The 14,814-nt window shown below is 41.0% G+C and overlaps 1 protein-coding gene across 4 annotated transcripts in view; it reads left to right on the plus strand.

The window, feature by feature from the left end:
- The window catches only part of LOC18441596 (regulator of nonsense transcripts UPF2), a 49,875-nt gene that overhangs the window by 17,507 nt on the left and 17,554 nt on the right, over nucleotides 1–14,814 (plus strand). For all 4 annotated transcript variants that reach the window (XM_020671858.2, XM_020671857.2, XM_088846132.1 and 1 more), the window contains 5 exons: nucleotides 8,491–8,667; nucleotides 8,810–8,891; nucleotides 13,793–14,122; nucleotides 14,207–14,404; nucleotides 14,672–14,773. In XM_020671858.2, the coding sequence (XP_020527517.2) occupies nucleotides 8,491–8,667; nucleotides 8,810–8,891; nucleotides 13,793–14,122; nucleotides 14,207–14,404; nucleotides 14,672–14,773 (889 nt within the window). The remainder of the gene's footprint in view (nucleotides 1–8,490; nucleotides 8,668–8,809; nucleotides 8,892–13,792; nucleotides 14,123–14,206; nucleotides 14,405–14,671; nucleotides 14,774–14,814) is intronic.

A 14,814-nucleotide genomic window follows, 5' to 3' on the forward strand; every position in this document is an offset into this window, starting at 1 on the left:
GCCCAGCCCTAGTTAGGTTGAGGAGAGGTGTCACACAGTGGCCTGCTCCAAAGGTTCAAAAGGGGTCTAAAAACTTTAATTGTGTTATGTTTTCATAACCCTAGTTTGTGAGGTATTGCCTAAGAAAAGCTTCATGGCTCAGAAAATTCAGAAAGGCCAATGGGGTCAGAGCACACGGTCAGGAAATCGGCTGTGTGGGGTACTAAGTCCTATAGGGGTGACTTGGGCAAATTCGAGTAAGTCTTCCATGCTATTCGCTTTTATTTTTAAATCGGTACTTGCTTTATTTAATTGTCAAGGAACATTACTTGTACTTAAAATGTTAGCGGAAGCTTGTTTTTAAATCCTAGATTGTTTATTCTATTTGGCAACAAAAGTAAAGATCCTAGGTTGTATTGAGGGTGTTATTCTGGCACTTGTAAATGGAATTCAGATTCATTAATAAATGAAAAGAGAATTTTTTATTTTACTCCATTGAATTCAACGTAGCCACTTCTTTTAGATATGTTGTCATTCTTGATTCCACCAATGGTAGTGTTAGTTAAAATGTGTCATTCAGATTTTTGTGGTTTCTTATTATCAAATAGACAAATAAAGTAGTGTTTTTTCCCCCCCTAAGGTTTACATGCAGTAGAGCAGCAACATCGATTTTGTTTTCAAGTTGGAATTGCCTCATATTGTGATAGCAAATCCTCCAAAGTGAGGTTCAAAAGGCCATTAGCAAAAAGCGATCATGTTATAAAACTTGACAATGTAATAGAAACGATCAAAACTTAGAAAAATATAAAAATGCTAAGAAAAATGCTAAACAAATAGTAAATAAAACTAAATTTAAGGCATATGATAATCTATACAATAAACTGGGAACAAGAGAAGGTGAAAAAGATATCTTCAAATTAGCAAAATTAATAGAGAAAAAGTGTAGGGATCTAAACCATATTAAATGCATTAAGATTCAGGATCAAAGGATCTTGGTGAAGGATGATGAAGTCAACGAAAGGTGGAGAGTTTATTTTCAAAAATTATTAAATAACGAACACAATGGGAACATAGTGGTAGAACAGATTGTTGTTACAAGTGACGGCGAAGGTCATAGATACATTCGTAGGATTAGGATGTCGGGAGCGAAATAAGTTTTGAAAAGGGTGAAGATAGGAAAGGCTTTAAGACCGGATAGTATCCCAATATAGGTTTGGAAGTGTATGGGGGAACTAGGCATTGACTGGTTGATGAAGCTATTCAACAAGGTGTTGAGAACAATGAAATGCCAGACGAATGGAGGAAAAGTATTGTGATACCTATTTACATGAACAAAGGAGACATACAGAATTGTGCAAACTGTCGAGGGATCAAGCTTATAAGCCATACTATGAAGCTTTGGGAGAGAGTCATCGAGCAAGGACTAAGGCATGAAACGAGTGTATCTAAAACCAATTTGCTTTTATGCCAAGAAGGTCAACAACTGAGGATATTTTTCTACTTAGGCAATTGATTGAGAAGTTTAGGGCAAAGGGAAAAGATCTTCACATGGTCTTTATTGATCTAGAGAAAGCTTATGATAGAATACCTCGAGATTTGATTTGGTGGGTGTTGGAAAAGACAGGCGTCTTGAGACTCTACATCAACTTGGTGAGAGATATGTACGATGGTGAGGTAACTAGTGTACGAACAACTAGTGGAGAAACGAGTGAGATTTCAGTGACAATAGATTAACATCAAGGGTCAACATTAAGCCCATATCTCTTTGTCTTAGTTAAGGACGACTTAACTAGGCACCTATAGGATGAGGTACATTGGTGCATGTTGTTCGTCGATGACATAGTTTTGATTGATGAGACCCGAAACGGCGTCAACACAAAGTTAGAATTTTGGAGGTATACTCTATGATCCAAAGGTTTTAAAATTAGTCGAACTAAGACAGAGTATATGGAGTGCAAGTTTAGTAATAATAGGAGTAGAGATGAGGAAGTTGTTAAGATTGACGGCCAAGAAGTACGAATAAGATTGCACTTTTGATATTTTGGGTTGATAATCCAGGAAAATGGAGAGATCGAGGAAGATGTTGCACACAGAATTAGAGCTGGGTGGGCGAAGTGGAGATGTGCAACTGGAATTTTATGTGATTGCTGTATACCAATGAGGCTCGAGGGCAAGTTGTATGGGACAACAGTTAGACCAGCTTTCCTCTATGGGGTGGGCGGATAAAAAACAATATACCTATAGAATGAGTGTAGTGAAGATGAGGATGTTGAGATGGGTGAGTGGCAAGACAAAAGGGGATAGAATTCGAAATGAATCTATTTGAGATAATTTAGGCATGACACCAATAGGCGCTAAAATAAGAGAGTAGATTGGGTTGGCCATGTGTAGCGCCAAGTACAACACTTGTTAGGAGGTGCAAGTTAGTGCATGCGGAAGGACTGAAAAGGGCAAGGGGTAGGCCCAAAAGGACGTGGTTGAAAGTAGTCCGAAAAAGGAGTCTCTCCCCACCCTGATTCTAATTTGGTGGAACTCCTTTTTCGACCAGGTTTCAGGAAGAGCAGGTTATAGGCTCCAAACCAAAATCCAACTGCTCAAAGCCTCCCTCAAAACCTGGAGTAAGTCCATCCCTCGTATGGAGGAGGCCAGACCTCTGACAAACACAAAATCGAACCTCAGAACTAAAACAAAATTGGAGTACTTCTTTATCCTCAAAAAAGAAGAATTGTATTGGTACAAGAGGTCAAGAGTTAACTGGCTGAAAGCAGGGGACCAAAATACGGGCTTCTTTCACCAGATAGCTAATTGTCGCAGAAGAGACAATACTATTTCGATAATCAAAGTGGACAATCGCTATTCGATACAACTTGAAGAAATCGAGTTGGACATCCTTGATTTCTTCCAGACCCTATGTGCTGCCCCCTCGGGCCCAAGACCGAGGATGACTCTTGATTTCTTTACTTGTCTTAAAGACCGGGCCCTCTAGCTAGGGCGACCTTTCTCGGAAGAAGAAATCTTAAATGCTATTGATGACTTAGTCAAAGACAAAGCCCCTAGTCAAGACGGGTTTCCCATAGCATCCTTTAAAATTTTCTAGGAAACCTTCCGTCCAAACTTCTTAAGGTTTTTTGAGGAATTCTTCCATCAGGGAATCCTCCACCAGAGTGTTTTAAAATGTGGCCGCATCACCGCATATGCGGCCGCATCATGCAGGATGCGCTCGCATCTGCATCAGAAACAGGCGCATATGCGCTTTTGATAGATGCGGCGCCGCATCAGGCCCATCGTAGTCGCATCCCGCATAGGCCGCATCGCACTGCATCTCACTGCTACAGTGTCCGTAGAATTTTTTTTCTGTTTTGCCCCTCGAGGAGGGGCAAAATGGTCTTTTTGACCATCCAAATGTTAGAAACTGTTTGGGAGGGTATTAGGGGCCCTAAACGAAGATTTTCAGCCACTTTTGTGGCTTTTTTTGCATCAAATCGAGGTAAAAAAAAATTTAGGCAGAATTTTTTTCATTAAAATCTTCGATTTGGCGGTTGTTTGATACTTGGATATTCATTGGATGCCTTTGATTGTTGATTTGGAGATGTTAGGGTGAATTTGTGATAAAAAATCGTGGGTTTCAGAGGTTGTAAAGAAATCGAGCAGTACTTCACAGAGTCGGTAAATGTTTTTTCCTTCTTGTACAATATTACTATTATACATATTTTTGGGGCAATGTCTTCTTCCCAATCTTCTAGTAATAAGGATCGGGCTTAGAAATATGCTAAACTAAAAAATCCCAAAGATAGAAATTGTGTGATATGCTTGCTTTGTGGAAATACTTATATGGGTGGATAACTGGATATAGAATCTCTGACAGCTAATAGTTTTCAAGTTAATCATTAAACTAAAATGCCTACTATCACATATATCACCTTCATATTTTTTTTCTATGCATTAACTTATTTTGTAAAAATTTTTAGAATTTTTTTACATTTATTGACCACATCATCATGATGCACCCGCATCCGGGCCGCATCGAGCCTCATCGCGCCCCCCCACCGCATTAGGGCCGCATCCCGCATTTTAAAACACTGCTCCACAAAGCCATCAACGTCACTTTCATAGCCTTAGTCCCCAAGGTTGAAGGGGCAGAGGAACTAAAGGACTTTCGTCCAATTAGCCTGGTCAATTCCTCTTACAAAATTCTGGCCAAGGTTCTGGCCTCAAGGCTACAACAAGTCCTTCCTTTAATCATCTCACTGTCACAGACAACTTTCATCAAAGATAGGCAAATCTTAGATGGAGCTTTAGTAGCACATGAGTGCCTTCACTCAAGGCACATGTCCAAGAAGCCTAGTCTTATCTTCAAGATAGAGTGGAAAACAACGTACAACCATGTTGACTGGACGAGTCAATGGCTAGAATGGGATTCCGGGACCTTTAGAGAAAGTGGATGAGAGGTTGCTACTCTCATCCTTACTTCTCGATTCTCATCAATGGAACCCCAAAAGGTTTCTTCCCATCCTAGATGGGGCTACGCCAAGGGGATCCACCCTCTCCTTTCTTGTTCACCATTATAGCAGAAGTCTTCAGCCGTTCAATCTCCCGTTTGTACCAGGAATGTCTCCTCACTGGATTCAAGAGCAATCCCCAAGGCCCAACAGTGTCTCATCTGCAATATGCGGATGACACTTTAGTGTTCCCTGAAATCAGAGTGCTTATCCCAAATTGGGAATGCAAAGTGGAGGAACTTCCCACAACATACCTTGGTCTACCCTTGGGATTGGGGAAACCAAAAAAGAGACAGTGGTCCCATGTGATAGACAAGGTTGACAGGCGTCTAGTAGGGCGGAATGGGAGATACCTCTCTATGGCTAGTCGTAGTACCTTGATAAAAGCAACCTTGGCAAATGCTTCGGTCTACCTCATGTCTCTTTTCCACATGCCAACCTCGGTGGCCAACCTCCTTGACCAGCTTATGAGGAATTTCAACTGGTCAGGATAGGCCGAGAGAACCAAATACCACCTAATACCGTGGGACAAGATATGCGTACCCAAACAGTAGGGAGGGCTAATGATTAGGACGCTTAGAAAACATAACCTGGTCCTTCTAGGTAAATGGTGGTGGCGCTAAGCCACTCAGACAGACTCCCTCTGGGCTCAGGTCGTACACAACAAATATAGGATTTTGGAAGGAGTTGGGTGCCTGAGAGGAGGCAGCAGAGTAGAGCTTCAGAAGCGTGGAAGTTGTTCGCCTCCTCCCTCTCACAGTTCAAAAAATTCATCAGATTCTATCCAAGAGAAGGAACAAGAGTGCACTTCTGGTCAGATCTCTGGCTAGGACACACTCCCCTAAGGGACCTTTTTCCCTCCCTTTACTCTCTTGCTTCAAACAAAGACTCTACCATCGCAGAGGAAATGGTACTGTCAGGAGGTCGAAGAGTTTGGAACCCCTCGTTCAGAAGAAATCTCTCAGACAAGGAAACCAGCCACTTCCTGTCACTCTCGGTAGCTTTACATTCCATCTTCATCTCTACATGAGGGAGGGACTCCATGGTATGGACTCTAGCCCCCTTTGGTACTTTCTCGGTGGCCTCGTTTTACAAAAGACTCATCCAACGCCCCACCTTTCCTCTTAATCCTACCTCTGTCCTTTCTAAGGTCTGGTAAACAATTGCCCCTTTCAAAGTTCAGACTTTCAACTGGATTGCTTGTTCTCAACGGGCACTCACAGTGGACCAGCTTCAAAAGAGAGGGATTCCAATCCCCAACAGATGTGCCATGTGTTGGAGCGAGGAGGGAATTGACACCTCGTCATCTATTGCATGCTAGCTCACAACCTTTGGAGTCAATTATTGCAGCTATTTGGTTTCCAATGGGTTACTCCACTGACAGTCAAGGCCCTAATTTCCTCGGAATATGCGTCACATTGGTCGAAAGCCGAAAAAACTTTATGGAAGACCGCCATCGTCGCTTCCATGTGGGTGATCTGGGTAGAAAGGAATACCAGAATATTCCAAGGTCACAAACTCCAAGTACCAACACTTTTCCACAAGGTTACTTCGCTAGCAACATTCTGGGCATCCAACCACAGGGTTTTCTTGGGCATTTCAGCGAACACCTATCTCAGCCAATGGGAAAACATACTCTACCACCAACCACGAAAGGTGCAATGACCAAACAATTGGCTGCCACCTCCAAAGGGCACCATCAAGCTCAACTTTGATGGTTGCTCTCTGGGGAACCCCGGCCCTGCAGGAGCCGGAGGTGTCTTTAGAGACAATCATCGCAATATTCTCTTCACCTATTCTGAGCCTCTAGGCCATAAAGACTCTCAATATGCTAAAGCCATGGCCCTGTTGTTGCGTCTCAAAAGCTTCAACCATTCCTGGGGACCACTCCTGTTAATGGAAGGAGACGCACACAATATTATCTCCTGGGCAATCAGGACGACACCACCTCCACGGTACCTAGCTTCGATTTTTGATGAAATTTCTTACATTTGTAGGGATATGGTCATCTCATGGAAGCACATCTGGAGGACGTCCAACTAGTTCGCCTATCTTCTGGCGAAAGATGGGGCTAGGACCCAAGAAGAAGACCACGCTTGGCCCATCTCCTTTTTTGCTCTAGATCACAGAGGGCACACAACGTAGAACATCTCATTGTAATCAGGCAATTCTATAAGTTTTTTGTGAACCTATTGTAAATCCTTTGTAATCGGGCAGGTATATAAGCCCATTTTTTGTATAAGGTCTGCTAACCTATTATTTAACGAGAGACCCGCCTAGAGGGCTCTTTCGGACTGCCACATATCTATAATCTAACTTCTCTTAGCAATACAAAAGTTAACTTTACTCAAAAAGAGAAAGTAGTTCGAAAAGGTATGGAGACTTATGGCCTTACTGAGGATATGGCTTTTAATAGAGCAGAATGGAGAACTAGGGTTCATGTAGCCGACCTCTATTAATTGAGAAAGGGCTAAAATGATGATGATGATGATGAAATTCTCCTAGATAAATTATGTCTTCCTAGGTTTATCTGTTGAACCTAAATTATTAGTGTTTACACCTTGTATGGCAGAATTATATATAACAGCAGATTCTATCAATCACCGAATAAAAATCATTTCGATCGATGCATTAAGTCGATGAGTTTTATAACAAACTCGGAATGTGTCTGAATTTTCTACTAAATATGAGTTTCTTTGTTGATTTGACAAATAGATGGTCTCTTGTAATGTGGTAGCATTGCAGTGTAACTTAAGAAATTGAAAAACTCAGCAAGTTTTCCTGAGTGACTCAGCTAGTCAACTCGGTTTTGTCAGTGACTGACCCCGACCCCAGAGTTCTAGTTTATTAGCACGCTATAAGTTAAATTAGACCTTAGAATGGGCTTGAGATCTACTTGTTGATTTTTCAGCTTAGGATGGAAGCATTTCTCAATAACAGCAAATACCATAAAATTGAATTGGAACTTGCTGGAGACCTACTTCTTGAGTCTTTTTGGCATCGATGTCTTGTCTGTTGTAGGTTTCCATTATATTCATGGATTGCCTAATGAAGTTCACTAAATACCATTGTCTGAAAATGTGGCCACATAATGCGCTATGCCCCTCGAAGCACATCGCATATGGGCACATATGCGCTTTGGTGGGATGTGCTTGCATATTCGCCGCATCCCACTGCATATGTGGCCGCATAGCACATATGCACCGAATAGCTCGTGGACGAAAGTAGTGCCCATGTACCCCCCACCCCCCCTCCCCCCCAAACACCACAAACAGCCACATTCATCAAACGAAGAGAAGGCGGAAATTGTTTTTGCTAAAAATTGTAGATTTGCTTTGTTGGTTGGGTTGTTGCTTGGACGTTGTTTTAAAGAAGTTTGAGCATAGATTCATCAACTTATCTAGGTTTCAAGGGCCGAGTTTCCAATTGCGATTATAGTTTTTGGATGTTTATATATTATGACAATATGATGTCTTCTATAAAGTTACTTTCAAGTTTCTAGTTTCTAGTTTCTACTTTCTAATGTCTTCTAACAGGGGATTCAAAGTCTCTGATAACTGATAATATTGGAGTTAATGAATAAATTAAATACCTACTATCACATAAATCACCTCCATAGCTTTTTCATGCTCTAACCTTTCTTTTTGAAATTTTTTGAATTTTTTTATATTTATTGATCACATTGGGTTGATGCTTTTGCATTTGGACCGCATCGAGCCACATTGCCGCATCGGCCCCCCGAATGCATTGGGACTGCATCCCGCACTTTAGAACATTGCCAAAAACGATTTCCTATATTGAAATTTCTAATGTGACAATATTTGCAATTGCTTATGCATATGATGCTAGGTTGCGGTTATGGTAGTCTACAACATTTCTGTTTTAGTTTACGAGGAGAAACGATCTCACTACTTTATAGTTTTATTGTTTATAAATAAGTTTTATTGATAATAAACAAATGTGGACTTACATCATTTGTTTTCCTATTTCTTATGATTGATTTTTCGTCCAGTTTAGCAGAAGCACTCGATATGCCCCCTCCAGTGATGCCAGAAGACGTTCACACAACTAGAGTTAGTACTGGAGAAGAAGTAACATCACCCGCTGCTGGAAGAGATTCTTCTGTTATGGAACCTATATGGGATGATGAGGACACAAAGGCATTTTATGAGTGCTTGCCAGATCTCAGGTTTGGTGGGCATTAAGCTAGTCTTAGCTAAAACTTCTAGCAATTGCTTATGAACATGGTAGAAATTGATGATTGCAAGGGCTTTCTGTAATGTATTTTCTTTTAACATTTTAATTGAATTCTTGGTGTTTATTTTGTCCAGAGCATTTGTTCCTGCTGTACTATTGGGAGAAGCAGAACCAAGGACCACTGAGCAATCTGCTAAGGCATCAGAGCAGCAGACTGTAAGGAGATAGTATGCTAATGGTTTCTTATTTATTTATATTTAATCTTGTCCAAACTGGACTATCGAAAGGCTTGCTGTGTTTGGAACAGTGATATCATATATTTACATCAACAATAGCTCCTATCCATCGTATATCATACCTTTATGGGTACCTTTGTTATCTCGTCATTTCTTGGCTTGAAAGATGCAAAAACTTAAAAAATTTGTTTACCTTTTGTAACGTGTACTTGGAGATGCCAAGGGAGAGCAATGGTGAAATCATATAGACTTTATATCTGTGGTATAAAATACTGCCTCTTCCTGTCAAAGATGGGTACTGGTCCTGGCATGGTTACTTCCAAATAATATATGATCCAGTGGTGAAGGCCACAATGAATATCATCAATGTCGAGTCCTTGATTATGTTGGGAGCCCTAGCACCTTTAAGGCCACAATGAATATCATCAATTTCGAGTCCTTGATTATGTTAGGAGCCCTACCACCTTTAAATTTCGTTCTTTCCAGCTCTTGTTGAATTAGAGAATCCGTGATATCTTCTTCAATCACCAGACAGGCGGTCCTATACCTGAAAACTCTATTGTTGCTCTCTCTCTAAATGCCCTTGATATTGCCAATAAGTTGTATCTCCCTTGATGGTTCATTATAGGCGGGAGAGGGATTGATGGCCAACTGGTCAACTGTGTACCGCTATACTTGAGCATTACCTAGTTTTATGCACAACAATATAACTTTTAGGTCCACTGGATCTGCCTCAGACCCCCCTTATCTCTCCCCCTACTCAGTTGACCTCTTCCCTTATTTCCCCTTTTCCCTCTCCTTACCCCCCACTCCTCTCTTCCATCTCCCTTAACCCTACTCCCATCTGCTTGTTACCTCTCTCACTCTCGCTGCCCCCCTTTTCCCTAGCCTTCTCTCCACCCCCACCCCCCCCGTGGGGCCAGTTCTGCATCATCTCCTTGGCCAAGCCTACAGCCTATCGCTAATCCATAATCTCTTCAGTCCCACTCTCCTTTCGGACCATCGACCTCTGGAAGCCCCTCGGACTCTGCTACCTCAGTCGATTCTACTTTGGTAGACGCACTGGATCATGCCCAAGGTGACCATCATGAAGTGGTTAGGGTTATGGGGTTCAAATTTAATGGTCCGAGGAAGGCTTCAGATGATTTCATCAAGGCTGATCACAAATCTCTGCCCAACATGAAGTTTTTGAAGAGAGAGGTGTCCAATCTCCTTTCCCTCAATGTTAACTAGAATTCTAGACAGCTAGCAGCTCCTCCTTTGTCTTCGCTGGAAGTTGTGGACCCCTCGACCAAGTCTGATAGTAGTCGCCAGCCAAGGCGTAAGGACCGATTTTCTCTCTCCAGATGAATATTATAATGTGGAACATTCGCGACTTGGACCATCTACAAAAATGAAGGCAGTCCGGGATTTGTGTACCAAGTACTCTCCTTCTCTCCTTGCCCTGATTGAGACTAAATTGCCAGCTCTAGAACTCTCGGCCATTCGAAGTATTTGGGGGGTTCAGACCCTGTCAATGATTAGCCCTTGAAGCAGTTGGACCTTCAGGGGAATTTGGGTGCTTTGGGATCCCACCCTTCATACCTTACGTGACTCCTCTACTGGCAATTTCTTTGTCATTGTGTTCCTGTTGTGATTATCTGATGGAAAGCAGTGGAAGTTCTCAACGGTGTATTGCCCTAATAGTGATGGTTTGAGGCCAGCATTTTGGGTATAACTGCAAATTATTGCAATTAAAAGCCTTGCAACTTGGTGTTTGGGCGGGGATTTTAACATTACCCGCTGATCTCACGATCGCAACTCCGACCTATCCATCTCCCAAGCCATGACTCTTTTTTCGGGCTTTATCTTCCTTAATCAGCTTATAGATATCCCCCTTGAGGGAGCTCAATTCACCTGGTCCAACCATTCTCCTCTCCCTACCCTTTCCAAACTTGATCGATTTCGCATCTTTTTGGAGTGGGCCAAGTTTCCCTGACACTCATTCTTCTGTGCTGCCAAAACCAATCTCTGACCATTGACCTATATTCCTTGACACCCAACCTGTCCTTGGGGCCCCAAACCTTTCAGGCTCGAAGCTTGGTGGCTTGAAGAACCCAATTTCAAACATTTCGTGACCTTCTCCTGGAATTCACAGTGGTCAATGGATGGGGGTTCGGGAATGGAAGCTCCAGTTGCTGAAGACAGCCCTAAAACCTTGGAAATCTCAGCACCCGGGTAACTTTTGACCCCTGAAGGAGGCTTTGCTTCAGTCCATATCGGAGTGGCATACCCATGAGGAATCTAGGACTTTGCTTCCAGCAGAGTATTCAGCTTGTCTAATGCCAAATTAGACTACCATTCCACGTTTCGCAAGGAGGAGATTTAGTGGTCTCACACTTTTTTCAAGAACTTATCCTTCAGTAACTACGACAGCAATTGGTCGAATTTACTGAGTCTTGCGTCTCCTAAAATATCGAGGGCCTCTCTATGGAGACCACTGGAAAGAGGAGCTTTTCAGCTTAATTTTGATGGTTTCTCCCTTCGCAACCTGGGACCCTCAGGTATAGGGGGCTCCTACGTGCTAGTGATGGACATATTCTGATGTCTTTCTCTCGCCCTATTGGTGTCACAGACTCCACTCTTGCTGAGGCCCTTGCCCTCTTCGAGAGCCTTTGCAAGTGTGATTTCTCATGGAGTCACAACCTGATAGTAGAAGGAGATGCGAAGAACATTATCACCTGGGCATCTAATCGTTCAGCATGGCTGTGACGGTTTGATGACATTTTTGAAGAAATTTTGTATATCACCAGAGATTTCAGAATTGCTTGGGAACAAGTGTATAGAGAAGCCAACTCAGATGCTGACAGGTTGGCTAAGGAGGGTCGTCTAGTTCCCCCTTGGGGACCTAAAGCCACTTTTCCTCTCTGTCTCTGTAAGCGGTTATTTTCTTTTTTATACACTGTCTGGACCATGTTTGGGCCTGTAGAGTGTGACCCCTCGGGGTCACCACACCTCTTGTAATTTTGGTTTCTCTTTCTAAATCAATGCAGTGAACTTTACTCAAAAACTTTTAGGTCCACACTGATTTGGCAAAGCAGCAAAAATAGCATCCTGGAGAACCAATGCCAGAAGCGGTCCATTAACGATTCTTCTTAAGGAAAAGTGATGGCCAGGAATATCATGCTAGACGGGTTGGAGATGTGCAGAACTGGACCATTGTCAAAACATGGTATTAGGACTTGAGCTTGCAACGTACCCTGATTTCTAGGATCAATCTTGCAATGCAAATGGCAAAGCACTGTTCAACGTAATGAGCCTGTGAACATAATGCGAAACCATCAGCCTCATGACCAAGTTGATCGTTTGGTTTAGCAAGATAGTTTGAATTTGATTGATATGCCGAACTCAGCAGCACCAGGTTCAATATAATGACCTGTTATGACTTGCTACTTAAATGGGTTCCAATTGAGAAGCAGATTTTAATTCTCCAATGTTGCTGTCTAATAATATATACAATTTTTTGCTCACATAATAAACAACACTAAACCATGACTGTGAGGGTTTTAAGTAGTAATACTTTCCTGCATTTATTTGTATATGATGGGAAATTTCTATTGAGGAATAATGCTACTTTACTGACATCGAAGAGAATTGATTCTTAACAGCAATGTTTGAGAAATCACCTTGGGCCAGGTACTCAGACTTGCCAGTGTAACTTGCCTCAGGCGATGGCTGAGTAAAATTAAATAAAAAGTAGAACAACCTTAAAAAATCAAAATAAGCTTAAAAAAGTATAGAAAAAATGGATTTAAAAAATTGATTTGTAGTTGGGAACATTTTAAAAAAAAAAACAAAAAAAAAAATATATAAATTAGGGATTATGGCAAAAAAACTCACCAATCTTTTGCCTAAACATCCAAATTACATACAAAAAAAGTATTAAAAAAATGCTACTCTACTGACATCGAAGACAATTGTTTCTTAACAGCAATGTTTGAGAAAACACCTTGGGCCAGGTACTCGGACTTGCCCGAGTAACTCGCCTCAAGCTAGGACTGAGTAAAAGTAAACAAAACGTAAAACAACCTTAACAAATCAAAATAAGCTTAAAAAAGTATAAAAAAAATGGATTTAAAATTTGGATTTGTAGTTGGGAACATTTAAAAAAAAAATCCAAAAAAAAGAATTTATAAAATTAGGGATTATGGCAAAAAAAACTCACCAATCTTTGCCTAAACATCCAAATTACATCCAAAAAATTATTCAACATTGCCATAATTTTTTAAAATTTCTTGGGATTTTAAAGTTTTTTTATGTACCCCAATTTGTACATAAAACTCAGGACGAGTCACTCAGCCGAGTCCTGTAACATTGCTCAGCAGAAAATGTAAAGTTAAACCCATATGATCTCTCTTGTGAAAGCAATGAATATGAGGTCTAAGATGTGGCTTCAGGCTTCTCCTTGGGATCAGGGATTGATGGAAAGTTTAATGGATCTTCCACTGACTTGACTTCTTAAACATTCTTAGATTTGAAGCCTCTCTGTAAGTACTCATGTTGCAATGTCTTAACTGGGTAATGAAGCATAATAACATGGGACATGTCCTATGGCTTCTAAAGTTTTGTGGAGATTGATTTTGATTTTGATTTTGGTGTATGGGTTAAGATTGACTTCCATACAGCTCTTCTGTGGCTGCCATCTTAGTGTGTAAATCATTTCTATCAGCTAATTCACCTGCTGTTTCTGTAGTTTGTTTCTGTAGGTTATGTTGGCTGCTAAGTCTCTGTCAAATGTTAAATTGCTTTCTCATGCTATTGTATGTAATTCTGAAGTTCATTTATTCAAAGCTAATATTTTCCGGTTATCACCCTGCCTATTGGATTTCTTTTGGTTTGAAGGAATCAGCTTCAGAGCCAGATCAAGGTCTTCTCGGGGTACAGGAGATTGCACAAATCTCTGTGGATTCTGAAGCTTCACCAGAAGGGAAAGCAGATGAGAGAGCTAAGGACAGAGAAGAAAGGGATAAAGAGAAAGGAAAAGAAGTCAAGACCAAAGAGGAAAAAGATAAAGAGAAAGGTAAAGATGTTGATAAAGAAAAATGGAAGGAAAAAGATGGAGACAAGAAAGGAGAAAATGAGAAAGTTAAAGGTATCGATGGTACAAATTTGGATAGTATGTTACAGAGGCTTCCTGGATGCGTCAGCCGTGACCTTATTGATCAATTGACAGTAATCACCCTTTGCTTTGTTCTTTTGCAGTATTTTGTTCTATAATGGTTTTGCATAGTAACTTACACTTGCCCTTTTTGGCAGGTAGAGTTTTGTTATTTAAATTCGAAGACAAATCGAAAAAAGCTAGTTAAGGCACTGTTCAATGTCCCTAGAACTTCCTTAGAGTTACTTGCATACTATTCTCGTATGGTGGCAACACTTTCAACGTGCATGAAGGATGTGTCTTCTATGCTTTTGCAGCTGTTGGAGGAAGAATTTAACTTCTTAATTAATAAAAAGGTTGGTTTGTATTTGTCAAGGCACATGGTTTTGATAGTGCACTTGATGTATATATTCTTGTGATAGGTTGTTAGTGGATGAATTTTAATATGCTTGCTGGATCTTTTTACTTGTTTGTTTGCTGATAATTGTGTTATCCTGTCTTTGATTTGTGTACCATCTTCATAGATAGTATGAGGCCCAAAAAGTTGGACACATATTACTTATATGCAATTGCGTCATCACTTTCTTCCTTAATCCTCTAGTGACTTGCATTTATGGCTTCAGGATCAAATGAATATTGAAACAAAGATTCGGAATATAAGGTTTATAGGAGAGTTGGCAAAGTTCAAAATCGCGCCCGCAGGTTTGGTCTTTAGCTGTTTGAAGGTGAGAGTGAATTATTTTGTGGTCTCTATGAAAATTTATCG

The sequence above is a fragment of the Amborella trichopoda genome, chromosome 9, assembly GCF_054954075.1.
Source record: "Amborella trichopoda isolate Santa Cruz 75 chromosome 9, AtrichopodaSantaCruz75HAP2 v2.0, whole genome shotgun sequence".
Classification (NCBI taxonomy): domain Eukaryota; kingdom Viridiplantae; phylum Streptophyta; class Magnoliopsida; order Amborellales; family Amborellaceae; genus Amborella; species Amborella trichopoda.